A 27,272-nucleotide genomic window follows, 5' to 3' on the forward strand; every position below is an offset into this window, starting at 1 on the left:
CATTAGTCCCCTAGAACTTAGAACTAGTTAAACCTAACTAACCTAAGGACATCACAAACATCCATGCCCGAGGCAGGATTCGAACCTGCGACCGTAGCGGTCTTGCGGTTCCAGACTGCAGCGCCTTTAACCGCACTTTGATATGTAGTATTCGCAGATTAGAAAACAGTTCACGTCTCGTTTTTTATGTAAATAAGTGATTACTTACAGTTCATCGCATTTTTAGTTTTCATCACCATTTCCTTTCATCTGGTCACATGCTGGAGGTCGCACTACAGCTCTATTTCCGAAACATAAGCATGTTTTTATGTTCCGAATTTTTGTTTTCCCTCTTTTCAACGTGTTTCCACTTGTAGTTGTGATGCACTATGAGCTTTCTGTGACTGATTATATATATTTGATGGAAAACTGTGATTTCAAGGCGTAACTACTTTCAGTTCATGAACTCAGTTATGATTCTCTTGAGGAACATCTCGTTCTCATTTGTGCGATCCAAAAGCTCTTCATACATTGCGAGGCGAAGGTGTTTCTGCTCTTGACTCATGAGGCATGGGATGAACTTGACAACACGATACATTCCAAGACGCTGTGTCATGATTTCATGACTTGATCCAACAAAAATGTTACACGCTTCTGCAATCTCTCGGACAGTCAGTCTTCGATTGGCACGCATAATTTCCTTGACGTTCCTAACATGAGCGTCATCGGTAGACGTCGAAGGGCGTCGTGGACGAGGGTCATCTTTAACTTCCGTCCAGCCATTTTTAAACCATGTGAACAATTCCTAACACCGAGTGCGGCTTAAGCACTGCTCGCCGTAGGCGTCCTGCTTTATTTCGTGTGTTCCTGTAAATTTTTTCTTGCGTTTCACGCAAAATTTAATGCAGATGTGTTGTTCCACTAACTCTGCCATCTTGAAATTCGCAATCTGAGCGACACTACGCTCTTGTCAATACAGTACTGAACAATAACTAATGGACATACAACAATGAAACTTCCGGGAGCTACACTTTGAACACAGGCGTGTGCAGGGCTACCAACCGCATTTCGTTCCAACACACCATTGACGTGTAATTACGAATGTTCTGGAATTTTTTGAACACACTTCGTACATTACATTTATTTATGTTTAGGGGTATGAAATGTCGTGTGGCTAGGGCCTCCCGTCGGGTAGACCGTTCGCCTGGTGGAGGTCTTTCGAGTTGACGCCACTTCGGCGACCTGCGCGTCGATGGGGATGAAATGATGATGATTAGAACAAGACAACACCCAGTCCCTGAGCGGAGAAAATCTCCGACCCAGCCCGGAATCGAACCCGGGCCGTTAGGATTGACAGTCTGTTACGCTGACCACTCAGCTACCGGGGGCGGACATGTTTAGGGGTATCTGCTAGCCTCTGCACCAATCGTCGATTCTCTGTAGGACTTCCCACAATTAACTGTAGTCTTCTGACGTTACGCCCATCCTACAGGCTGCATCATCATCGATAGCTTCATGGATCCTCCGTATTACAAAATATTATGTTGTCAAAACTACCGATCTCTGCGCCACGGCCCGGTTTACTGGAGGAACGAATGAATTATTTACTTAATATTTATTGCCGTTAGATGTTGGTTGTCTTCTGTTTGCTTGGTTACCGTCTTCTGTTGCGAAATGGTTACTCCCGAGCAGAGACCATATTGTGTTCTCGAGGCTTCGTTGCGGTACCAAACTGAAGTTCCGCACATGGTATCGACAGTCTGTATAAACAGAATGTGTATGTAAATAGTCCTGGCGGCTCCCGTGTTTCCTGCGAAAATGTCACGAAGTCAACTCGCTTTCCAACGTAGTCCTACAAAATCAACTCGTCGTGCCAGGCGAGTCTTATAACTGGCTACAACAACAATCTGGTGTGTTTTGAGAGGTCGGTTGGTTATAAAGCCGCACGAGCTTCAGCCGTCACAGGCTCGACGTCAACACGACATACTCAGCCGTTGGCATTTCCTGAAGAGCCTCAGAATGCTATTAACAGTGATAAAATTAATTCACAAAGCATCATGTCCAGTGATAAAGCGACTTTTCACCTTAATGGGAAAGTAAACAAACACAGTGTTCGAATTTTGGGCCTACAGAACCCCCATCACACACTGAACATCTACGAAGTACACGCAGTGTGGTTAGAGCGATGTCCCACTCGTCAGTTTATGGCCCATTCTTCTTTGACGGAAACGCGTTTAACGGTCTTCAGAATCGTGCTGTGTGTTAAAAGTGGTTGTTTCTCAGGCTGAACAAGCGTAACGTCATTTTCCAACAAGACAGGGCTCCACGTTACTCAAGTCAAATGGCTGCATATCTGAATGAAACTCCACCTCCGTTAGATTGGTTTTCAAAAAGCTGTTGGCTTAGCATTCTCCGATGGTCTCCACGGTCATAATATTTGATGCTCTGTGACCTTCTTGTGGTGTTTTATTAAGGGCGACATTTTTGCCCAACACTACTACAGAGCGTACAAGAGCTGAAGAACAGTACCCATACTGCCATAACACAGGTGACAATGGATATGCTTACTCGACTGTGGGAGAAATTCGAGTATCGATGTGATATTGTTCGTGACATTTTGACCATCTGTAATTTAAACTTGAGAGAATCGTAAATATGTGTCCCAAGTCTCACATTTGTATGTCTTACAATTTAATAAATATATGCTTTCGAAATCTGTTTATTCTTTTTGAAACACCCTGTACACTGTAGACAGCAGCGGCACTATAACTGTCCCTTGAGGCACTCCCGAGATTACCCCACATTTGCTTATTTCTTTTCGTTAAGAACGACGTGTTGTTTCTGTCTTCTGGAAAGTTTGTAATTTAATCAAAAATCGGCTCCGATACTCGGTGAGCTCTCGAGTTTTTCACTAAACGATCGTGTAGAATTGTACACAAAGCATTTCGGAAACCAAAGAATACTGTATGAAATTAGGCGCCGTTGTGTACAGATTTCATAGACCATACAGCGGGCTGAGTTTCACGAGATCTCAGATTGTCGAACCAGTGTTGATTTTACAGAGGAAATATTTATTCTCCGAAAACAGCAAAATGCATGAGAATAAGTCACGATCCACAATTCTGTCACAGATTTACAGTGTGGTACTAAAATCATTTTTCGAACTACCCTTCTGAACACTAGGAATGACATGCACTGTTCTGCAAACAGTAAAGAGCAGTGTGGCCAGAATGTGTGGGGGACAACAAATCAGCAGCACGGCATACTGTTCATGCGCGTGACCTGTACATCTGCGATTTTGTTGCGTTCTGCATTCACATATCGGAAAACTTTAGGTACCGATGTAATTTTTTACTGCTTCCGTTGTGTTTGTGTTCGTTATAACAAACTCAAAACAATAAAACTGATTTCATGTAAGCCCGTCGGCTACCGAGTTGCTTCAGTATTGTAAAACAGTTCCCAATAATCTGACTCCATTCCAATTAGCGCGATGTTGCAGTTTCGCTCCCGTGAACTTCTGCTGTCGCAGTTGCTGCTGAACAGGACGAAAAATGTTCGCTCTGATTCCGTAGATGATATACTAGTCAAAGTCAAAAACTAAAGGCAATTTTTTAAAAAAGGGACTTTGCATTGGGAGAACGACACGGCAAATAACAGGAATTCTCTGCATCACAGGTCACCAAACTTTCTTTCCGTAGCGGGCGTATCATCATTCTGTACAATATTCGCATGCCACAACGAAAGCTCTCAAATAAAAAGACGAAGAACAAAGCCTATCGTTCCTTGGCCATCATAGGTGAGTGGCATGCTATGCACAAAAAACAAAGACAGCCAATATATTTATTTACTGAAAAAGTTACCAAAGAATGTGACGTTCCCAATCATTTTTCTCGGAAAATCAAAGTTAACGTCTTTGGGAACTGTAGCACAAAACTCTTTTGACCAGTGAAAATTAGGAAAGTTTTCTTCCAGCTGTGGTTTAAAGAATGACATCTTTTTCCGAATTCCATTGGTGAGTCTTTAGAGATTACAGACGACGCTATCGTTTCCTTGATGTTTCACGTACAATTCATTCATGTGGGCTGTGATGTGGCCAAAAACGACAATTTTGACAGCAAGGTACGGTCTGATATCTATGGGTCAGCTCTATTTTTTTTCGGTGATAAAAATTTCTATATCGTTTCGGAGCTTGTAAAAACTAAATAGGACTTTTCCGCAGCTGAGCCACCTCACTCTTCCGTGAAAAGCCAAGTCGCAGAATTCAGAATTAGCTTCTTCACGCAAAGCCTGTAATCGACGGTGATTGCTCGTCCCCATGTGAAGTTCCCAGCAGAAAAAAATTTGTTTCAGTACACAAGAAATATCTAAGTCTTTCTCACAGATTGCTTGCTGATGTATGACGCAACGTCCGAACAGTGCGTCCGGAATTTGACAATCAACCAACTGAGTCCTAATCATTGAGAAAGTAAATTTATTTTCCTTTTTTAGGGCCAGCAGCATATGTATAACTCTGATAACGAGATGGTTCTTGGAACAAATGCACCAAAATAGCTGCTTATAATAGCAGATCTTTATTTACTACAGACTGTTTCGGCATTTATCGTCATTGACAAGTACTTGCGAGTACAATTTTGGTGACTATTTGTGTAAATGTCAGTTTCACTTATATTAAAGTGAGTATATTGTACTGACGTCTAGACTGATGTTGAAACGTAGTCGGTAATTAACTTAAAAGACATGTTCTGAAATATAAGTGCGCTGTTCCGCCTCTGACGATGATAGAATTCAGATTGCGAACAAACAAAAAGAAATAAGAACAAAAAAAAACTAATTACTCCTCCGACGAATTTTAAAGAAATCAGTCGTCAACCATCTGACTGTAAGATTTAATATACCCTCTAACGTCTCCTAACACTTGACCTGCGATGCTCCTGCACGCAACAGACAACTTACCTCGTCTTCGAGCTGCAACTGCGTGATCACTAACATGCTAATATATTTCATAAAGGAATACTGCGATCCGTGGAGAGTGCAATCCATCGACTAATTTCAACAATTGATGCCATACTTTTATGCATAGATACTGAATGATCAGGAGGGGTTTGGTCAACTAACCTTAAACGACGTAAAGAAAAATGAAAGAAACCAATAAAAATTTCTAATTTACTATACTCAGAAAATTTCTGATTTAAATGCTGACAAGCTTTATGCAGACTTTTAATTATTGCACAATGTCGATACTCAATAAACACATTTCTGGCGATAGCAAAGATACGAATATTACTGTGAGTGTATCCACACAGAAATCTGACAAAGTCCCTCCAGTGCCCAAGCAACCAACAACTACGTGCAGCGAAAAGACAAATTACCAAAAACTCCCCAGTTAATACCAAAGTCTCCTCCGGCGCTACCAGCACGATCACGGAAGGTTGCGACCTTCCATGCCGCGCGGCTTCTCCCTACCGCACCCTTCGTCCGACCACTTCCGACCCCCTCTATAACTTGTCGTTTCCTACTACCCGCGATAATAATGTCTGTGACTCAGAGCTTGTGTATGCATACAGCAGAATCATAGACGTCCATCTTTCAATGTCACGCCCATACTCGTCGTTAGCGAGCTGTCTTATAACTCTTTTAATAAAGTGGTAAATGAAATAAATTCTGTATGCTAGTTTAATATTACTTTCTACACTTGAAAAATCGAAACCATGCTGCTTATACGATCGAAAATACACTGCAGATTCTGGATAGGATACTGAAAAGTTTGCAATGAACATTCTTTAAGAAATGTAAATCTGTATACATATGAGAAAATACCCACAAGAAATATTAAAAGAGTGTACAGAGTTTAGATACAAGTACTACCTCAAGGACTTTATTGAACTTTTAGAACACAAAAATGGTTAATTCGGAAGTAAGATATGCAATAACCAAAGACAAGCGTAATAAATTTTAGTTCATAAAATGACATCGGTGTTCATCTGCATAATCTTTGTAAACATTCTTTCTTTTGCTACTGCCTTTATCCCGCATTGTGCGCAGGGTCGGCAGGGTTAAGTACGGATTTGGCATGGTTAATAGAAGGGGTGGGGGGGGGGATGCCCTTCCTGCTACCACGCCATACCCCTCGGGATGGAAGTAGTGTACCCCAGCTGTCTGCGTCTAGTGTAAATCGTGAAAGAGTGTGAATGTGTTTCAAATGTCTGCGAGTCGTGTAACTGAGTCGGGATGTGGAGACCAGCCCGGTATTCATCTAGTAGGATGTGGAAAACCGCCTAAAAACCACATCCAGGCTTGCCGGCACAACGGCCGTCGTCGTTAATCTGCCGGGCGGATTCGATCCGGGGCCGGCGCGCCCACCCGAGTCCAGGAAGCAGCGCGTTAGCGCTTTCGGCTATCCTGGCGGTAATCTTTGTAAATGTATAAAGGGCTTATTTCAATAGTGTTACAAGTCCATTTTTGTTCATTCTGAGACAGAGTCCTAAAGTTAAAAGAGCGCTGAAAAATGTGCAGTTGAGATACCAGAAATATTCAAGTACATATACTTGAATATACCAGAAATATTCAAGTACATATACTTGAATATTTCTGATGTCTCAACTGCACATTTTTCAGCGCTCTTTTAACTTTAGGACTCTGTATCTCAGAATGAACAAAAATGGACTTGTACCAACATTGAAATAAGCCCTTCATAAGGCGTCGTAATAGTGGATCTGTCAGACTATCGTCACACCGTAATTAACGTTTTATTTTCAACATATTACGTCATTTACCATCTTATTAAAACAGTGACAGTTATAAGACAGTCCGCTAACGTAGTAACATTGACGTCACATTAGTCTAGAGGCGAGGACAATTAGCCACTTTAATATAAATGAGATTCCCATTATTCACGTTGTCACCAAAACTGTATTCGCAGGTACTTGAGAAACAGACTATCTTAAATAAAGGTTTGTTGTTATAAGCAGCTAGTTCGGTGCATCTATTCTAATAAAGTAAATTTAAGGCAAACAGCAGCCAAGAGGTCTCCACACGTGTGGAGATTGCCTGATATTCTAAATATAATATTTAATTTTAAACTGTGTCACAAGTCTGGTTTTCCATTCGTTTTACCAAGGAAATTTGTTACGTCTGCCACAGACTGCCCCTGCCTGGCATCCTACACTCAAGACATTCCAGTGTACTATATGACATACACAAGCACTTGCGGGCGCAACCAAGAGGAAAACAATTCTTCAAAATAAACAGAACTTGCTAGAGACTAATGCGAACCTTTTTCTGCAGAGGTCGCCTCACTGTCACAGGGAGAGCTGGAGTACTCCGCCGAACTCCGCCGGCTTCATAAGGCCAGCGCAGCTGCAGTACAGCCCCCCTCCTCCTCTCTTGGCAGGTCCCCGGAATCGTACAGGGTTAGTGAACATACGCGCGCCGGAGATCAACGCCTCGTGTTCTGTGTGTGCCGTCGTTTTGTGCTTAAGTGGTTCAGTGTTATTCGTTTTGTGCACCTAAGTTCGCGTGTGACAATTGTCGTCTCTGTCTGTGTCCAAGTGTCTGAACAAATTTTATCTTGGACTCTACGCCCGTGAACGGCTCCATGTATTTTAAAAAGTGTTTGTCTCCGTTTCTATGTCCACCATGTTTTTTCTCTCGATGTCTTCATTTGTATCTTTTGTGTTCCTCTGAGGCCAAAGAGGGGCGTAGTATGCTGCTGCTGCCCTGCCTGTAAACAGGTTTAAAAATAACAATAAAGGGAAAAAAAGCAGTACAGCCACTTCCTCGCCGAGCTAGGACCAGCTCCGACGGACCTCACGACGCTTTTGTTGAACAGTCGTCTACATGTTGTTTTCTTTCTATGTATATGGTGATTGTTCGAGAAGTGTAGTTCAGTTTCAATAAACGACATTATACTTGTAGTGTTGGCAGAAGAGCAAACACCGTGTTACTAGAGGAGGCCGAAATGCACGCGTTTTAGCTCACGCAGGCTGACGTGAGGAGGGAAGAACTATACTGACGTGAGGTCTGGAACATGACAAGGAATTAGAATTTAGAAAGCGTACATAATTAGTTTGATACTTAACTTTAATCGATTAATGATGAACGTCGCTCTTGACGTTACATCATTCACAATAGTATCTGTTAAGAATAGTAACTGAATATGGCGCCTTGCTAGGTCGTAGCAAATGACGTAGCTGAGGGCTTTGCTAACTGTCGTCTCGGCAAATGAGAGCGTGTGTAGTCAGTGAACCATCGCTAGCAAAGTCGGCTGTACAACTGGGGCGAGTGCTAGGGAGTCTCTGTAGAGTAGACCTGCCGTGTGGCGGCGCTCGGTCTGCAATCACTGATAGTGGCGACACGCGGGTCCGACGTATACTACCGGACCGCGGCCGATTTAAAGGCTACCACCTAGCAAGTGTGGTGTCTGGCGGTGACACCACAATACTGAGTGTTCTACAATACTGAGTATTCTTCAAAATTCTCTATTGTCGGCGGGCTGGGTGAACTGACTCACGGGCCGGATCTGGCCCGCAGCCGACAGTTTGGCGACCCCTGCTCTACATAATCCCCCTCCACCCCTACGTCCTCCGTCCGTCTCTTCCGCAACTTGTTAATCCTGCCCCGGCAACAGCTGTGTCACGTCGCACACATCCGTCTCGCACCGTCTCCGCAATATTATCATCCGAGAAAACGTGGATTGACACAAGTACTCCTTCGTCGGACCAGAAAGGTGAAAATCACGTGAAACTGGGTAAGGACTGTACGACGGGTCCTCCAGCAACTCAAACGTAAGGTTTTCAGTGCACTGGTTTATTTCCTCGCCTTCACGAGGGAGAGCATAGTCCGGAATCAAAAATCACAACTTTTGAATCTTCCATCTCCTTTTCCTTCCATTTTCGGGCTTCAGATCCCGTAGCAGTTCACAGTAACTGGTTATAAGAGTCTAATGAATCGGCAGTGGTCCTTTCACCTCGGAAACGGTGTCGACATAAAACTTCCCTGCAGAAGCTTGGCTTCTGATCTTAGTTGCCGTAAGTACAGACCGATGCAACCGCACCGCCTACTCCATGGTTCAAAGCGATGGATCCAAGTCTCATCGCGTCTTCTTCTCATAATACGAAACGCCCTGAATGGCCCCAACATTCATACTGGTGCATGTCTGTCTGTTGACGGTATGTCTGTCTTCTGACGTGATGTAAAGGTACGTTTGGATAATGAATCTCATATCTAGTGTCCTCAATTCTGACGCGATGGTGAGTATGAATCATCTGCTGCGCACTCTCACAATTCCTGTCTTTTTCAAAGTAGATGGTCCATCCGCACGGTCTTCGTCGCAGGCAAGTACAAGTCCACATTGAAAGTGATTTATTCACTTGCAAGTACACAAGTCCGCATTGAAAGTAATTTATCCACTTGATAAGTTTTCGTTAACTACGACAACTGTCATCATACTGCAGCTGAATTTTGCTAACGACATCTGCAACCTCAGAAGCTGCAGCGTACAGAAAACGAATCACTCTCGTTGTCTCACCGTTTGTGAGTACGAAAAAGAAGACACTAAGGGTAAAACTGTCCGAAATCACTATGCATGTACCTATTTGCTAGACCAATAAGCGGTACTTAACACACGAGAACAACAGCAAAGTTAAGGCGTGTCGCTGTTCAGTCACTGCAGTCAAATTATGGAGGAAAAAAAAAAAAAAAGACCTTTACTTGATATGGCGAAATGCCTCTCCGACCATGTTAGGTAGTTTGGATTCTAGTGGTTAAAATATTCTGCAACCACGCAGATACATATCAGTGACATTCGGCGATTGTTTTGTGGATCACTTCTGATACACTTCTTGTAGAAACGTGTGACCTGTGTACTTCCTTTCGACTATTGGGAACAGATTTTTGTTTCGTGGGAGTTACGGTGTATTATGTACGGAATCTAGTACGGATTACATCGGTCCCTCGGACCCTTTCAGTTTTAGAAACGTCAGCTGTTTTTCATCATCGTTGAAACTAAATTAATGGAATTAAATTGGGACAATACTCCTGGACTTTACTTTGTCAAGGAACATTTGGAAATGGAGTTAAGATTTTCAGCCTATGCTTTGCTTCCCTCATTTTCGTTCCTGCGTCATACATGAGCATCTGGACACAAACATTAGTAGCACTGACAAACTTTACATATGACCACAAGGTCTTTTAATTTTGTAAAAGGTCTTCCGATAAGAGTCTCTTATGGAAATCGGTTAAGACATCACGCACTGCCCTTTTGACAGCTAAAGGCGTTTCATTTAGCGTCCCTACTTTGCTTTATGTTGCAGTTGTCCACAATAAATGGTTTGGCGGACGGATATATATACCTGAACGTTCGTTCTTACAGTGGAGGTAAAAACATCCAGATTAGATTTAGATTATATTGGACGTACTGTTAAAAAGGAAACTACTTCCTAATGTTCTGCAAAATTATATTTATTTGGTCACGAACCGGCTTTCGGCTCTTCAGGCCATTTTCAGCTGACAATTGAATGTCAGAAACACAGATACAGATGATGTGCGACTTACACAGACATAATTTGTAAAAACAAAGACGACAGTGTGTTTACAAAGGAAAGCATTACATTTTTGTCCCATAAGAATAATTACATTAACCAAAAAAGTGGTAAAGAAAGTTTTTATGTGGAAGTAGGATGAATTTACATTTTCAATCTAGAATTTGCAACGAATCCTTAGTTTAAAAAAGGGCAAAACGAACATTAAATCTGATTATTTAATAGTAGTCTGGTATTTTGTGTCATACGTTTGTTGATTTCCAGTATTTCTAAATGGGTCATCTGTCTGATTTTCTGAACAGAATGTAAAACTTCATATTCTACATCATGTGAATGGTTTTCTGCTAAAATATGACAAGCAGAGGTTGAGTCTTTCTCCCTTAATCTGTAGGTTGTCCCATGTTCACGTAGCCTAATTCCCATAATGTTGTTATTACACAATGTTAATATTATTAAAATTTTCTACCAACTACCAACGAATAATTTATTTAACGTTATTAAATACACGTTTCCTTCCACTAGATACTTAGTGAAAAGATCCTCCAGGATACAGAACTTGTCAGAAAAACAAAAATACAGAATAAATATTTACAACGAAAAATAACTACACTAATGTACCTCCCTCAGATCGGAAGTGAAAGTCCTTAGGTATTTGTAACAAATTAAAAAATCTTAAACCTATTTTCATTTAAAAGGTAATAAATAACTTGTCATAAAGTATACAAGACGGGTTGCTGACACTACTGCTTCGACGTGAAGATGATCCAGACCAATCGAAACGTGTAATTTAATTAAACATGTACAACTAAGACGGAACAATAAATGAAAATTATCTTCAGCAGAAAAATCGTTTTACAACACTGATTTAAATGCTCGCATTACTGCACCGCCATTGTACAGAAGTTAGATCGTACTGATAATTGCATTATTTTATATTATTAGTAACATATCACATGAGCTGGTTCTACTAAGAAATTCATCAGTAAAGCAGAGGAAATTGATCGTCGCTAAATCCTTCACGCTCCTCTTAATGTGAATTTTATTAGTATTTAAACATTTTTAAAGCTGGCAATTTATTGAAAATGTGTTTTTCTGGGTAATGGACATGTTTGTAGATCCAAATTGGTGACTTTAACTGTTTCTGAAGATTATTCTTATTTCTAGTATTGGCTCCATGAGTTAATCTGGATGCATTGGAAAACAGATAGATTTTAATGACAGATTTCATCGAGCAATAAATATATTAGGCAGCTCCAGATAGGGTCCCTAGTTCGTTAAACAGGCTTCTGCAGGATGTTCTTTAGTTCCGACCAAAAATTATTCTTATGACACTTTCTGAACACGGAAAACTATAGCTTGGATTGTTGAGTTACCCCAAAAAATAATCCTGTATGACATTATGGAATGAAAGTAAGTGCAGTTGTCACGTAAGCCTGACAACATTCACATTGCAAGTAGAGACTTGTTTAGTGGGTTCAGCGGTACAGCGGTATGCTTCTCACAGTTTAATTCCATATCGACCTGCAATCCAGGAAAGTAACATTGTTAAATTCTTCTATGTGTTTGCCATCGTACTGAATACGGACGACGCCCGCCTTCCGCTTGCAGCGTTGACAAACCGTGTGCTTGCCTGCCTTCCAGTTCCACTGCTGCGGTATCCGGGACGACAGCGACTACCTGCACACGCGGTGGAAGAACGAGAGCGCCTCCTCCAACAGCTACAGAAGGAACGTGCCCCTCACCTGCTGCACGCTCGCCAACACCGATGTGAGTAGCCCGCTGCAGCGCAGACCACGGAAAACCTTACATAGCGCTATAGTATATTGCATATTCCGATAAAGCAGATTATATATATATATATATATATATATATATATATATATATATATGTGTGTGTGTGTGTGTGTGTGTGTGTGTGTGTGTGTGTGTGTGTGTCAGGAAACGGTGTTTGGAGGAAATAGCTTTCATAATTTTTTGAGGCCGGCCTGTGTGGCAGAGCGGTTCTAGGCGCTTCAGTCTGGAGCCGCGCGACCGCTACGGTCGCAGGTTCTAATCCTGCCTCGTACATGGATGTGTGTGATGTCCTTAGGTTAGTTAGGTTTAAGTAGCTCTAACAAGGGTACCTCCCCATCGCACCCCCCTCAGATTTAGTTATAAGTTGTCACAGTGGATAGGCCTTGAAAAACTGAACACAGATCAATCGAGAAAACAGGAATAAGTTGTTTGGAACTATGAAAAAAATAAGCAAAATCTACAAACTGAGTAGTCCATGCGCAAGATAGGCAACATCAGGGATAGTGTGAGCTCAGGAGCGCCGTGGTCCCGTGGTTAGCGTGAGCAGCTACGGAATGAGAGGTCCTTGGTTCAAGTCTTCCCTCGAGTGAAAAGTTTAATTTTTTATTTTCAGACAGTTATCTGTCCGTCCGTCCGATGCGACTGGAAACTGTTGCATTCATTTGTTGCAGTTTATGTGACAAACTCTTATGTTTTCATCACTTTTTTTGGGAGTGATTATCACATACACAAGCAAACCTAAATCGAGCAAGGTAGAAGAATGTTTTTACCCATTCGCCAAGTGTACAAGTTAGGTGGGTCGACAACATATTCCTGTCATGTGACGGACATGCCGTCACCAGTGTCGTATGGAATATATCAGACGTATTTTCCTGTGGAGGAATCTGTTGACCTATGACCTTGGGATCAAACTTTTTTGTTCCCATTGGAGAGGCACGTCCTTTCGTCTACTGATCGCACGGTTTTGCGGTGCGGTCGCAAAACACAGACACTAAACTTATTACAGTGAACAGAGACGTCAGTGAACGAACGGACAGATCATAACTATGCGAAAAAGAAGCAAGTAAACTTTTCACTCGAGGGAAGACTTGAACGAAGGATCTTTCGTTTTGCAGCTGCTCACGCTGACCACGGGACCACGGCGCTCCGGAGCTCACAATGTCCTTGATGTAATCTATCTTGCGCATGAACTACTCAGTTTGTATATTTTGCTTTTTTTTTCATAGTTCCACACAACTTCTTCCTGTTTTCTCGATTGATCTGTGTTCAGTTTTTCAAGGCCTATCCACTGTGACAACTCATAACTAAATCTGAGGGGGGTGCGATGGGGAGGTTCTCTTGTAAGCTCTAGGGGACTGATGACCTCAGATTTAAGTCCCATAGTGCTCAGAGCCATTTGAATCATTTTGAACCATAATTTTTTCAGTTTCGTCGTACTGAATTTTGACGTGAACGCATGACGTCCACAGAAATTTATCCAGGAGGGGGAAAAATTCTAAAATCACCATTTTCATATAACTGATTCTGTGAGTTTTGTTTTTAAACGTGTCGTGCACTGAGCACTAATTTGGACATGAAGTATACAAAACTAGTTGTATCTCAAACGACTGATAATTATCCACTTACGACTCTTAAGGAAGATTACTTGGATATCGAAATGGTATGCATATTTCAGTAATGTGTGCTACCTTTTAAGATTATTAATTGAATATGGATGGTACTTTTCTTCTTAAAAATCTGAAATTATATCACATGATTACCGTGCAGCGAACCAAAGTGATATGAAATACAGGCAGCAAACATCCACAAAAAAAATTATTATCTACACATATTATAAAATGTGTGTGTGTGTGTGTGTGTGTGTGTGTGTGTGTGTGTGTGTGTGTGTGTTTATGCGCGCGCGCGCACCCGCGTGTTTGAGGGTGTATGTGTGTGTGTATGTCTATGTGTATGTTCCACACCTCCTCCTTAATTACTGTACCGGTTTCACTAAACTTGGTAGACATATCCCTTACTGACAAGGAACAATCGCTATGAGGTTAAGAACAACTCACGTATCATAGTTCAGGAGTTATAGCGTCATAAGTTTAGCGTCATAAATATGAGATGCGTGAAATACTGCCGCGTATTACATCTGTGCTACTAACTGTATTCGCAATAAATTTCGTAGCGAGCCACATATACCGCCAAATGCAGCTTCAAAAGTGTATTACGGTACGACACACAGTTCAAGAGATGTAACGTCATAAACACCGAGATGCGTGAAAAACTGCCACATTGTGCATGACGTTTAAATTTGTTACTTCTTTTCTACTAATTCTAGTCGCAACATATTTTGCAGACAGTATCCACATTTTTTTTTTTTTTGAGTCATCAGTCTTGTAACTGGTTTGATGCTGCCCGCCACAAATTTCTCTCCTGTGCCAACGTCTTCATCTCAGAGCAGCACTTGCAACCTACGTTCTCAATTATCTGCTCAATGTATTCCAATCTCTGTCTTCCTATACAGTTATTGCCCCCTACAGCACCCTCTACAAGGTACTCCATGGAAGTCATTCCTTGATGTCTTAACAGGTGTCCTTTCATTCTGTCCCTTCTCCTTTCAGTGTTTTCCACATATTCCTTTCCTCTCGGATTCTGTGCAGAACCTTTTCATTCCTTACCTTATCGGTCCACTTAATTTTCAATATTCGTCTGTAGCACCACATCTTAAATGCTTCGATTCTCTTCTGTTCCGGTTGTCCCACAGTTCATGTTTCATTACCATACAGTGCTCCAGACGTGTATTCTCAGAGATTTCTTCCTCAAATTATGGCTTATGTTACATACTAGTAGACTCTTGGCCAGGAATGCCCTTTTTACCAGTGCTAGTCTGCTTCTGACGTCCTCCTTGCTCCGTCCGTCGTTGGTTATTTTGCTTCCTAGGTAGGAGAATTCCTTAACGCCATCTACTTCATGATCATCAATCCTGATGTTACGTTTCTTGCTGTTCTCATTTCTGCTGCATCTCATTACTTTGGTCTTTCATCGATTTACTCTCAATCCATATTCTGTACTCATTAGACTGTCCATTCCATTCAGCAGATCATATAATTCTTCTGCACTTTCACTTAGGATAGCAATGTCATCAGCAAATCCTATCAATGATACTTCCTCCTTTAATTTTAATTCCACTCCTGAACCTTTGTTGTATTTCCATCATTGCTTCTTCGATGTACAGATTGAACAGTAGGGCCGGAAGACTACATCCCTGTCCTACACGCTTTTAAATCCGATCATTTCGTTCTTGGTCGCCCACTCTTACTATTCCCTCTTGGTTCTTGCACATATTGTATATTACCCTGCTCTCCCTATAGCTTACTTCTATTTTTCTCAGAATTTCGAACATCTTCCACGTTTTACACTGTCGACACGCTTTTTGTAGGTCCACGAGTCCTATGAACTTGCTTCCAGTATCAAACGCAACGTCAGAATTGCCTCTCTGGTGCCTTTACCTTTCATAAAGCCAAACAGATCGTCAAGTAACACATCGTCAATTTTCTTTTCCATTCTTCTGTGTATTATCCTTGTCAGCAACTTGGATGCAGGAGGAGTTAAGCTGATTCTGCGACAGTTCTCGCACTTGTCAGCTCTTGCAATCTTCGGAATAGTGTGGATAACATTTTTTCGAAAGTCAGGCGGCATATTGCCAGACTCATACGTTCTACATGCCAACGTGAATAATCGTTTAGTTGCCACTTGCCCCAGTTATTTTAGAAAATCTGATGGAATGTTATTTATTCCTTCTACCTTATTTGATGCTAAGTGCCCCAAAGCTCTCTTAAATTTTGATTCTAATACTGGATCCGCCGTATCTTCTAAATCGACACCTGTTTCTTCATCTCTCACATTAGACAAATCTTCTCCCTCATAGAGGCCTTCAGTGCACTCTTTCCACCTATTTGTTCTCTCCTCTGCATTTAACTATGATATTACCGTCGCACTCTTCCTGTTACCACCCTTGCTTTTAATTTCACCGAAGGTTGATTTGACTTTTCTGTATGCTGAGTCAATCCTTCTGACAATCATTTCTTCTTAGATTTCTTCAAATTTTTCATGCGGCCATTTTGTCATAGTTTCCCTGCAACTCCTGTTTATTTCATTCCTCAGCGACTTGTATTTCAGTATTCCTGAATTTTCCGGTACATTTTTTACTTCCGCCTTTCATCGATCAACTGAAATATTTCTTCTGTTATCCATAGCTTCTTTGCAGTTACCTCCTTTGTACCTATGTTTTTCTTTCCAACTCCTGTGATTGCCCTTTTTAGAGATGTCCATTCCCCCTCAACTGCATTGCCTGCTGGACTAATCTTTATTGATGTATCTACAGCCTTAGAGATTTTCAAGTGTTCCTCGTCATTCCTTAGTACTTCCGTACCCCACTTCTTTGCATATCGGTTCTTCCTGACTAATCTCTCAATCTTCAACCTACTCTTCATCACTAGTACATTGTGATCTGAGTCTATATCTGTTCCAGAATGTGGTTTCGGAATCTCTGTCTGACCATGATGTAATCTAACTGAAATCTTCCTGTATCATCCGGCCTTTTCCAAGTATACCCCATCCTCTTGTGATTCTTGAACAGAGTATTCACTACTACTAGCTGAAATTTATTAGAGAACTCAATTAGTCTTTCTCCTCTCTCATTCCTTGCCCCAAGCCCATTCTCTCCTGTAACTTTTTCTTCTACTCCTTCCCCCCCCCCCCCCCCCCAATTGAATTCCATTCCCCCATGACTATTAGATTTTCATCTCCCTTTACGTACTTTATTACCCTTTCAATACCCTCATGTACTTTCTCTGTCTCTTCATCTTCAGCTTTCGACGTCGGCTTGTATACCTGAACTGTCGTTGTCGGTGTTGGTTTGCTGACGATTCTGATAAGAACAACCATAGCATTGAACTGTTCACAGTAACATACTCCCTGCCCTACCTTCTATTCATAAAGAATCCTACTCACGTTACACCACTTTCCGCTGCTGTTGATATCACCCTATACTCATCCGACCAGAAATACTTGTCTTCTTTCCATTTCACTTCACTGACCACTAGTACACCTAGATTGAGCCTCTGAATTTCCCTTTTCAGAATTTCTAGCTTCTCTAACACATTCAGTTTTCTGACATTCAACGTCCCGACACATGGAACGTTATCCTTTCTTTGATTATTCAATCTTTTTCTCATGGTCACCTCCCCCTTGGCAGTCTCCCACCGGAGATCCGAATGGGGGACTACTCCGGAATCTTTTGCCAATGGAGAGATCATCATGACACTTTTTCAGTTACAGGCCACATGTCCTGTGGATACACTTTATGTGTCTTTAATGCAGTGGTTGCAATGGCCTTCTGTATCATCATGGCGTTGATCTTTGCTGATTCTTTCACCTTTTGGGGCAGTTTCCCACTCGGAGGGCAAGAGAGTTATCTGAACCTCTTGTCAGCTCCTCCGCCCTCTTTGACCACGCCATTGGATTCGACTTATGCCACAAGTCTTCGGCCGCCAGTTCCGATGAATGTACCTAGATAAATGTACCTAGATGAATGTACCTAGATGAATGTACCTAGATGAATGTACCTAGATAAATGTACCTAGATGAATGTGTCATTGTACGAGACATAGTTCAGATGATACGAGTTCAAAAGCACTGAGTCACGTAAAAAAATGTCCATGATGCATCAAGCTTTACTACCAAGATATTCCTACAGTCGGGTCAACTTTAGGAAATCCCTAACAGATGGCAGCGCTTTTGATAACTTTCAACTGCGAAACCCAAACGGCTGTAGGCGAAAAGGATAGTCGTCTATAGAGCTATGAAGAGATGTTGCTATAGGGACGTTTAACTAATATCGTTATAGACACAAGATACAGCTGCGCCCAGCGTATAGAAGCCTCCGAGATCGTGTTTCTTGCCGGCCTCTGTGACCGAGCGGTTCTAGGCACTTCAATCGAGAACCGCGCTGCTGCTGCGGTAGCAGGTTCGAATCGTGCCTCGGGCACGGTTGTGTGTGATGTCCTTAGGTTAGTTAGCTCTAAGTCTAGGGAACTGATGACCTCACATGTTAAGTCCATAGTGCTTAGAGCCATTTGAACCACTTGATCATGTTTCTTAATTTGGATACTGTACTTACACGTCTGTACAAGACGCATATTTCTTTATATTACATGTTTCTTTGTATTACTGTTTCATAATTTCAACTGTGTTTTCACGAATACATGAAACTGAAATATTTTGGTGGTGGTGGTGGTTAGTGTTTAACGTCCCGTCGACAACGAGGTCATTAGAGACGGAGCGCAAGCTCGGGTTAGGGAAGGATTGGGAAGGAAATCGGCCGTGCCCTTTCAAAGGAACCGTCCCGGCATTTGCCTGAAATGATTTAGGGAAATCACGGAAAACCTAAATCAGGATGGCCGGAGACGGGATTGAACCGTAGTCCTCCCGAATGCGAGTCCAGTGTGCTAACCACTGCGCCACCTCGCTCGGTAAATATTTTGGAAACTTCGCAACAAACACAGTTCATTTTTTGTTTTTTATCTAGTAGAAAACTGACAAAACGAAAACCCGGACAACGCCGGGTTTGTGGGTTTCTGTTTCAATAATGTTAGGCTGACGTTAAAATTAAAAACGTAAAAAAAAATTAGAAAGAACGACTGAGTAAATCTTATCCAATATCAACAAAAATGCCACTTTAATGTTCCATGAAGTGGAGAAACGGAAAGTAAGCTTTAAAACTTCTATAAAACGTTACTTTCTTACGAAACTTCACATCAGATAATGTTACTGGACTTATTGCGCTACTTCCATGCTCCCTATTTTTAATGTTGACTAGCATAACTAAAGTTTAATAAGAAGTTTTTGAAAGCTACCTTTTTTTGGGTTGGCTGATGGATAATCTCCCAAAACTATCTTCAAATTCGCTGGTTGAACCGACTTTAATTCTAGAACACAGGGGGGGAGGTGGGAGGAAATGGTACATTGCTGCTAAACCATCGTAAAATTTGCTAGTCTACAAAAGGAAGTCATAATTTATAGCTTATGCGTTAGTTAATTACCATTATTAGATTTCCGAAGGTATTTTACATATCAAGCTCAATACAAAATGTCGTATTTTATACCCTTCTGCCATAGTAAGTTTCACACAGGTTTATTAATCTAGAGTTAACAGCCTAAGACTGAACCAAAGCGTCCTCGTTTCTTCAGTTTTCCACATAGTTGCCAAGTTAAATGGACTGCAGAATTTGTAGCTCTGTGATTGCATTTGCCGCTGTGTTGCTCCCCATAGAGTTTGAGAAAATTTCAATCCCTGGGGAGGACATCTTTTCGATCTTGAAATTTTACGCTTTGTTCCTCTCTTCTGTATTATGGTAATACCTTTCTTTCTTTGACTGATATATTGGGCTCCCAGTCCGCCCCCGGTAGCTGAGTGGTCATCGCGACAGACTGTCAATCCAAAGGGCCCGGGTTCGATTCCCGGCTGGGTCGGAGATTTTCTCCGCTCAGGGACTGGGTGTTGTGTTGTCCTAATCATCATCATTTCATCCCCATCGACGCGCAAGTCGCCGAAGTGGCGTCAAATCAAAAGACTTGCACCAGGCGAACGGTCTTCCCGACGGGAGGCCTTCGTCACACGACATTTCATTTCATTTCATTTGGCTCCCATGATTATGTATAGGTGAACACACGTACAGGGTAGCATGGCTGTGTTCTTAAGAGAGCACTACAGTAGCTCCGTCGAGAGAAAATAAATGTATATTCAGCAAGCCATTGTGGGTCTTCTTCGTCCACAGAAAACTGTAAACTATTTTTGTGATTCCGTTGTACAGCAAAGAGGGGAAAAGGGAGGGAGCGTCATTAGGGGAACTGGGGGACGGACGACGAGTACATATAGGCCTACTACTGCAATGTTTATGTTGATCTGGGAATTGGCGTCGGAATTCGCGTGCCATGAGACTGCAGGTCGATAAGGGCTGTACGAGGAAGTAAAATACAAACATTGCTAAAGTAACAGTATTTCTCATCGGTCTGAGCAGTATTAAACCTGCAGTTCAGAAGAATCACTGATAATCTATTCTATCTATCGCTTGCGCCTTGTCCCGCAGTTACGCAGTGTCGGCCATGGTTAATCGGATTCGGCATGTTAATTTCAAGTGGTGGCCGGATGCCCTTCCTGCCGCCACACCACTGTAACCCCCCCCCCCCCCCCCCCAGGACGGAATTAGTGTACCCCATCTGTCCGTGTCTAGTGGAATCCATGAGATAGTCTGAATGTGTTCAGATGTCTGCAAGCTGTGTAACTGAGGCGGAACGTGGGGACCCGCCCGGTATTCACCTAGCGGGATGTGGAAAACCGCCTAAAAACCACATGCAGCCTGATAATTATTGCTCGACATGTGTGAGAATTCTATCATAGGGTGAAAATGTCTCCTCTTGCTGCCCCCACACCCCGCACCATTTGCGAACGCCTTTGCGTGCAAGTAACGGTGGTACGAAGAGACTATCTACATTCTTCTTCGGATTCACAAAATGAATAATCCTCAGTTTAGAGATTAAATGTCACATCTCGTATATCCCCATACTGAATTATGTACAGTTCAGAGGACAGATGAATCACTCAGGACAGTTGTACTGAGAAAGGAGTCCTAAAATCAAACTACACTCCTGGAAATTGAAATAAGAACACCGTGAATTCATTGTCCCAGGAAGGGGAAACTTTATTGACACATTCCTGGGGTCAGATACATCACATGATCACACTGACAGAACCACAGGCACATAGACACAGGCAACAGAGCATGCACAATGTCGGCACTAGTACAGTGTATATCCACCTTTCGCAGCAATGCAGGCTGCTATTCTCCCATGGAGACGATCGTAGAGATGCTGGTTGTAGTCCTGTGGAACGGCTTGCCATGCCATTTCCACCTGGCGCCTCAGTTGGACCAGCATTCGTGCTGGACGTGCAGACCGCGTGAGACGACGTTTCATCCAGTCCCAAACATGCTCAATGGGGGACAGATCCGGAGATCTTGCTGGCCAGGGTAGTTGACTTACACCTTCTAGAGCACGTTGGGTGGCACGGGATACATGCGGACGTGCATTGTCCTGTTGGAACAGCAAGTTCCCTTGCCGGTCTAGGAATGGTAGAACGATAGGTTCGCTGACGGTTTGGATGTACCGTGCACTATTCAGTGTCCTCTCGACGATCACCAGTGGTGTACGGCCAGTGTAGGAGATCGCTCCCCACACCATGATGCCGGGTGTTGGCCCTGTGTGCCTCGGTCGTATGCAGTCCTGATTGTGGCGCTCACCTGCACGGCGCCAAACACGCATACGACCATCATTGGCACCAAGGCAGAAGCGACTCTCATCGCTGAAGACGACACGTCTCCATTCGTCCCTCCATTCACGCCTGTCGCGACACCACTGGAGGCGGGCTGCACGATGTTGGGGCGTGAGCGGAAGACGGCCTAACGGTGTGCGGGACCGTAGCCCAGCTTCATGGAGACGGTTGCGAATGGTCCTCGCCGATACCCCAGGAGCAACAGTGTCCCTAATTTGCTGGGAAGTGGCGGTGCGGTCCCCTACGGCACTGCGTAGGATCCTACGGTCTTGGCGTGCATCCGTGCGTCACTGCGGTCCGGCCCCAGGTCGACGGGCACGTGCACCTTCCGCCGACCACTGGCGACAACATCGATGTACTGTGGAGACCTCACGCCCCACGTGTTGAGCAATTCGGCGGTACGTCCACCCGGCCTCCCGCATGCCCACTATACGCCCTCGCTCAAAGTCCGTCAACTGCACATACGGTTCACGTCCACGCTGTCGCGGCATGCTACCAGTGTTAAAGACTGCGATGGAGCTCCGTATGCCACGGCAAACTGGCTGACACTGACGGCGGCGGTGCACAAATGCTGCGCAGCTAGCGCCATTCGACAGCCAACACCGCGGTTCCTGGTGTGTCCGCTGTGCCGTGCGTGTGATAATTGCTTGTACAGCCCTCTTGCAGTGTCCGGAGCAAGTATGGTGGGTCTGACACACCGGTGTCAATGTGTTCTTTTTTCCATTTCCAGGAGTGTACTTTCCAAACGTTCTCGACATACTGGTGTTTTTGACGAAATTTCTTCTTTCGACGATTGTTATGTATCGTCCAAATTAGTTACGGGAGAAATGGATGTGAAAGTAAGGTCTTTTTTGGTACACTGCATCTCTACCAAAATCTTCATATCATGCGAATACAATTTTCTGAACATATGTGTATGGAGGTTCTCCGAAAGAAATGAGAGCAGAATAAGAAGAAAAAGGAGGAGAAGGGACAAGAAACAGTCACCAACAAAGGACTAGGATATAGAATTTTCGCTTAAAGGTAACGTAAATTTTGTGTATTCAATTTTAACAGTTTATTTCTGCAACCTTCAGTTTTGCTTCCGTAAGGTATCTTTTTTCTAAAACCTACTCATTGAGACTAAATGTATTTTTCAGAGTATCTTCTTGTTGCTCCCAGTTATCAACCAGTGAACAAGTTTTGTAATTTTTGCTTCTGTAGAGGCGGAAAAATTGAAGTTGAAGTTTATAAATTTTATGAAATGTTTCTAAAGCCATAAAATTAAACGTGATTGTTTATTAGGCGCTAGATATTTTTCGGACTGAATCTTACGTTTCGTCCTTCTCCTATTAATAATTTTCAAGGAAAGGTGTATACAGTCAAATATAGCAATGAAACCGACAACACGTAGATCCTGTGAGTTGGTGGCACTGCAGTAATTTAGGTTGAACTACTATTTTTACTGAAACTGTTATGTGCGTAGCATTTGAGAAAATTTCTATAGAAAATGGTTACATAGTTTACGAGAGACGGAAATCAAATTTTTTGGAACACTTAGGAACAAATAAAGATTGACATCTCACATCTTTATTTTATAACTACAGCAATTACAAAATTATTTCTCAATGCAGTAATCGTTTTCAAAAAAATGGTTCAAATGGCTCTGAGTACTATGGGACTCAACTGCTGAGGTCATAAGTCCCCTAGAACTTAGAACTACTTAAACCTAACTAACCTAAGGACAACACACACATCCATGCCTGAGGCAGGATTCGAACCTGCGACCGTAGCGGTCGCGCGGTTCCAGACTGTAGCGCCAGAACCACTCGGCCACCAGCGGCCGGCAATCGTTTTCAACCAGCCAGCGGTAATCATCAGGCTAAAAGCACTTTGACGTAATATTTATGAATGTTAATAAAGCAAAGGGCACATTATGCCCCTATGCGCAGCAGGTGCATTTAGTCTGATGATTAACACTGGCTGGCCGACGCGGTAACTTCATTGTGAAATGCTTTTGTAATTCATAATGTAATGAGCTGAAGGAAGATAACCAGTCAGTTGTGTAAACTCCATCGACAAAATGTCACGTGTTTCAAGGTATTTATAATATTACATTTATATTGGGTTCATGCATAAGTTCGAAGCGTTTTTCCGTAAGTTTAATAAACGTCAAGATACACATAACACAGAATTTCATCATCAGTAATACATTCTTGTTCATTATTTTCAACAGTCTGGCAACGCTGCGGCAACTTTTCTATTCCGTGACAGTAGAAATCACGTGGTTCTGAGGCGAAGAACTCGTCGAGCAATGTAGGAGCGTGTTTTCATCAGGAAATCAAGTTCTCTGAAATTTTTTCGATAGAGAGCGGGAAATGTGAAAATCTGAGGGCGTAAGATCAGGTGAAAATGTAAGCACAGAATGACAGCCCACCCTAACTCCTTATAGCGTTTTTTGTCGGTCTAGGAAAATGTGAGTGGGCCTTACTGTGAAGTGTCTTTACTTCTCGCAGTCTTCCTGGTCATTAATCGTGAATTGCGTCTGCAAGACGTCTCAGTTACTGGCAACAAATGTCAGCAGTGATGGTTACAACTCGGGGAAGAAATTCGTAGCACACCACACCACACCGTCGCCGTTCCACCAGATGTGTAAAAATTATACAGGGTGATTAAAAAAGGATACCACAACTTTAAAAATGTGTATTTAATGAAAGAAACATAATATAACCTTCTGTTATACATCATTACAAAGAGTATTTAAAAAGGTTTTTTTTCACTCAAAAACAAGTTCAGAGATGTTCAATATGGCCCCCTCCAGACACTCGAGCAATATCAACCCGATACTCCAACTCGTTCCACACTCTCTGTAGCATATCAGGCGTAACAGTTTGGATAGCTGCTGTTATTTCTCGTTTCAAATCATCAATGGTGGCTGGGAGAGGTGGCCGAAACACCATATCCTTAACATACCCCCATAAGAAAAAGTCGCAGGGGGTAAGATCAGGGCTTCTTGGAGGCCAGTGATGAAGTGCTCTGTCACGGGCTGCCTGGCGGCCGATCCATCGCCTCGGGTAGTTGACGTTCAGGTAGTTACGGACAGATAAGTGCCAATGTGGTGGCGCTCCATCCTGCTGAAATATGAAATGTTGTGCTTCTTGTTCGAGCTGAGGGAACAGCCAATTCTCTAACATCTCCAGATACTGTAGTCCAGTTACTGCTTGCTGGATGCGTGCTACATTTTCATCACTCGTTCTCGGCCGTCCAGAACTTTTCCCTTTGCACAAACACCCATTCTCTGTAAACTCTTTATACCAACGTTTAATACACCACCTATCAGGAGGTTTAACACCGTACTTCGTTCGAAATGCACGCTGAACAACTGTCGTCGATTCACTTCTGCCGTACTCAATAACACAAAAAGCTTTCTGTTGAGCGGTCGCCATCTTAGCATCAACTGACGCTGACGCCTAGTCAACAGCGCCTCAAGCGAACAAATGTACAACTAAATGAAACTTTATAGCTCCCTTAATTCGCCGACAGATAGTGCTTAGCTCTGCCTTTTGTCGTTGCAGAGTTTTAAATTCCTAAAGTTGTGGTATTCTTTTTGAATCACCTGTATTTTATGAATGCGCGCAGGTATTTCTACGGGGACTTGCTGCTTTGTTTGGGATCAATCATTTGTTTCTTTTGGTTTTTTTTTCGTTTGCATTTTTTTCATTTCTCGTCACCAATAACGATACAGAACAGAAGTCTTTGATGTTCACGAGCAAATTGATACAGAGCAAACAGAGATACACATATAGCCCACCCTGATTTTTATGATTTTGGCTCAGAGCATGCAATACACGTACACCAGATTTTTCAACCTTCCCCATTGCATGCAAATGTTGCGCGATGGCGGAACGATCACAATTCATCACATTTGTCAGTTCTCGACTACACTTATGCGGATCGTTGTGGATTAATGCTTTTAAAAGATCTTCATGAAATCTCGAAGGTCTTCCTGAATGTGGAGTGTCACTAATGTCAAAAGGAGAAAACCCTTTTCTTGCCGTGCTCTGTCCAATATCTTCATCCCCATACACGGCACAGGTCTTCCTGACTGCTTCTGCTGCTGTTACCCCTCTAGGAGAAGAATGTTTCGAAAATATTCCGATTTCTCCACTTGTCACTCTATTATGTGGCGTCCACAGTTCTACTCGCTATCTCCAACTGACAAAGGCGACAACACATAAATCCAAATAGCAACTGTGAACTACAAATAAAAATGACAATCGATAAATAAACCAATAGCAGCCGGAATACCAACACACTCAACAAAAACGCTACGAATTTCTGCACCACCTAACATGTCGTACAAGGCTTTTACGTTACCTTGGAAAGAGGTAGTCAGTTTAGTTTTCTGTTGTAAGTGTAACAGCTACTAAGCGAAATTTAAAAAAACTAAAGTGGTGTATGAAAATGATACTTCGTTGCTGTTGCTAAATAATGTGTTAGGGACAACTGCTGCTATTATTCTACTGCTACCAACACCGAGCAACGATGGATATCTAGACGCTTTTTCTTGTGCTTTATTAATCTGCTGAATCATAATCGAAAAGTATTATGTGTGTATGTTGATATGTTACAAAAAAATGGCTCTGAGCACTATGGGACTTAACATCTGTGGTCATCAGCCCCTTAGAAATTAGAACTACGTAAACCTAACTAATCTAAGGACATCACACACATCCATGCCCGAGGCAGGATTCGAACCTGCGACCGTAGCGGTCGCGCGGTTCCAGACTGAAGCGCCTAGAACCGCTCGGCCACTCCGGCCGGCGGTATCTAGCAAATCCCCTCCTAAACCACAGGACCGATTCCTATAGAACTTGGTTCTCATATCCCTTACTGTTAGCAACAATGCTCTGGAGGCAAGAACCACCTACCCATCACAGCGAACAAGATATGATGTCATAAAAAGCGAGATACGTGAAAAATTGCCTCATCATGCATGACATTTAAATTTATTACGTCTATATTACTAAATGCATTACTAACACATTTTGCACACAGTATCCACATATGACACTGAACGTACGTACAAAATTATATCATTGTAAGACCCATAGATCAGTATATATGACGTCGTAAACACTGAGATGGGTGAAAAAATGTCGCGTCATGAGTGGCATTTTAATTTATTACATCTTCACTACGAACACTATTCGCAAAAAACTTAGCAGACAGTATCCCAACATACTACTGAAAGTTCCTGCAAAATTATATCTTTGTGCGAGATATTGTTCAGTAGCTTTGACGTCAAAAAGATTGAGATGTAGGAAAACGAAACTTCAGGATGAAATTCGCTACAGATACAGAGTAAATATGTGTACAGATGTGTGTGAAATATGTTAAATACATGTCACATGTGAGAACTGTTGAAAAGTCGAGGGCAAAAAGCTGCTCCTGAACTACGGGATCGATTTCAAGAAACTTGGTAGGCATATTACTTAATATCTTGGCCGGCCGGTGTGGCCGAGCGGTTCTAGGCGCTACAGTCTGGAACCGCGCGACCGCTACGGTCGCAGGTTCGAATCCTGCGTCGGACATGGATGTGTGTG

General features: G+C 42.6%; 1 protein-coding gene across 1 annotated transcript in view; it reads left to right on the plus strand.

The window, feature by feature from the left end:
- Positions 1 to 27,272, plus strand: part of LOC126195464 (CD151 antigen-like) — a 176,790-nt gene that overhangs the window by 97,328 nt on the left and 52,190 nt on the right. The window contains exon 4 of the mRNA XM_049934090.1: positions 12,159 to 12,284. Within this exon, the coding sequence (XP_049790047.1) occupies positions 12,159 to 12,284 (126 nt within the window). The remainder of the gene's footprint in view (positions 1 to 12,158; positions 12,285 to 27,272) is intronic.

This window comes from Schistocerca nitens, chromosome 7 (assembly GCF_023898315.1).
Source record: "Schistocerca nitens isolate TAMUIC-IGC-003100 chromosome 7, iqSchNite1.1, whole genome shotgun sequence".
Lineage (NCBI taxonomy): Eukaryota > Metazoa > Arthropoda > Insecta > Orthoptera > Acrididae > Schistocerca > Schistocerca nitens.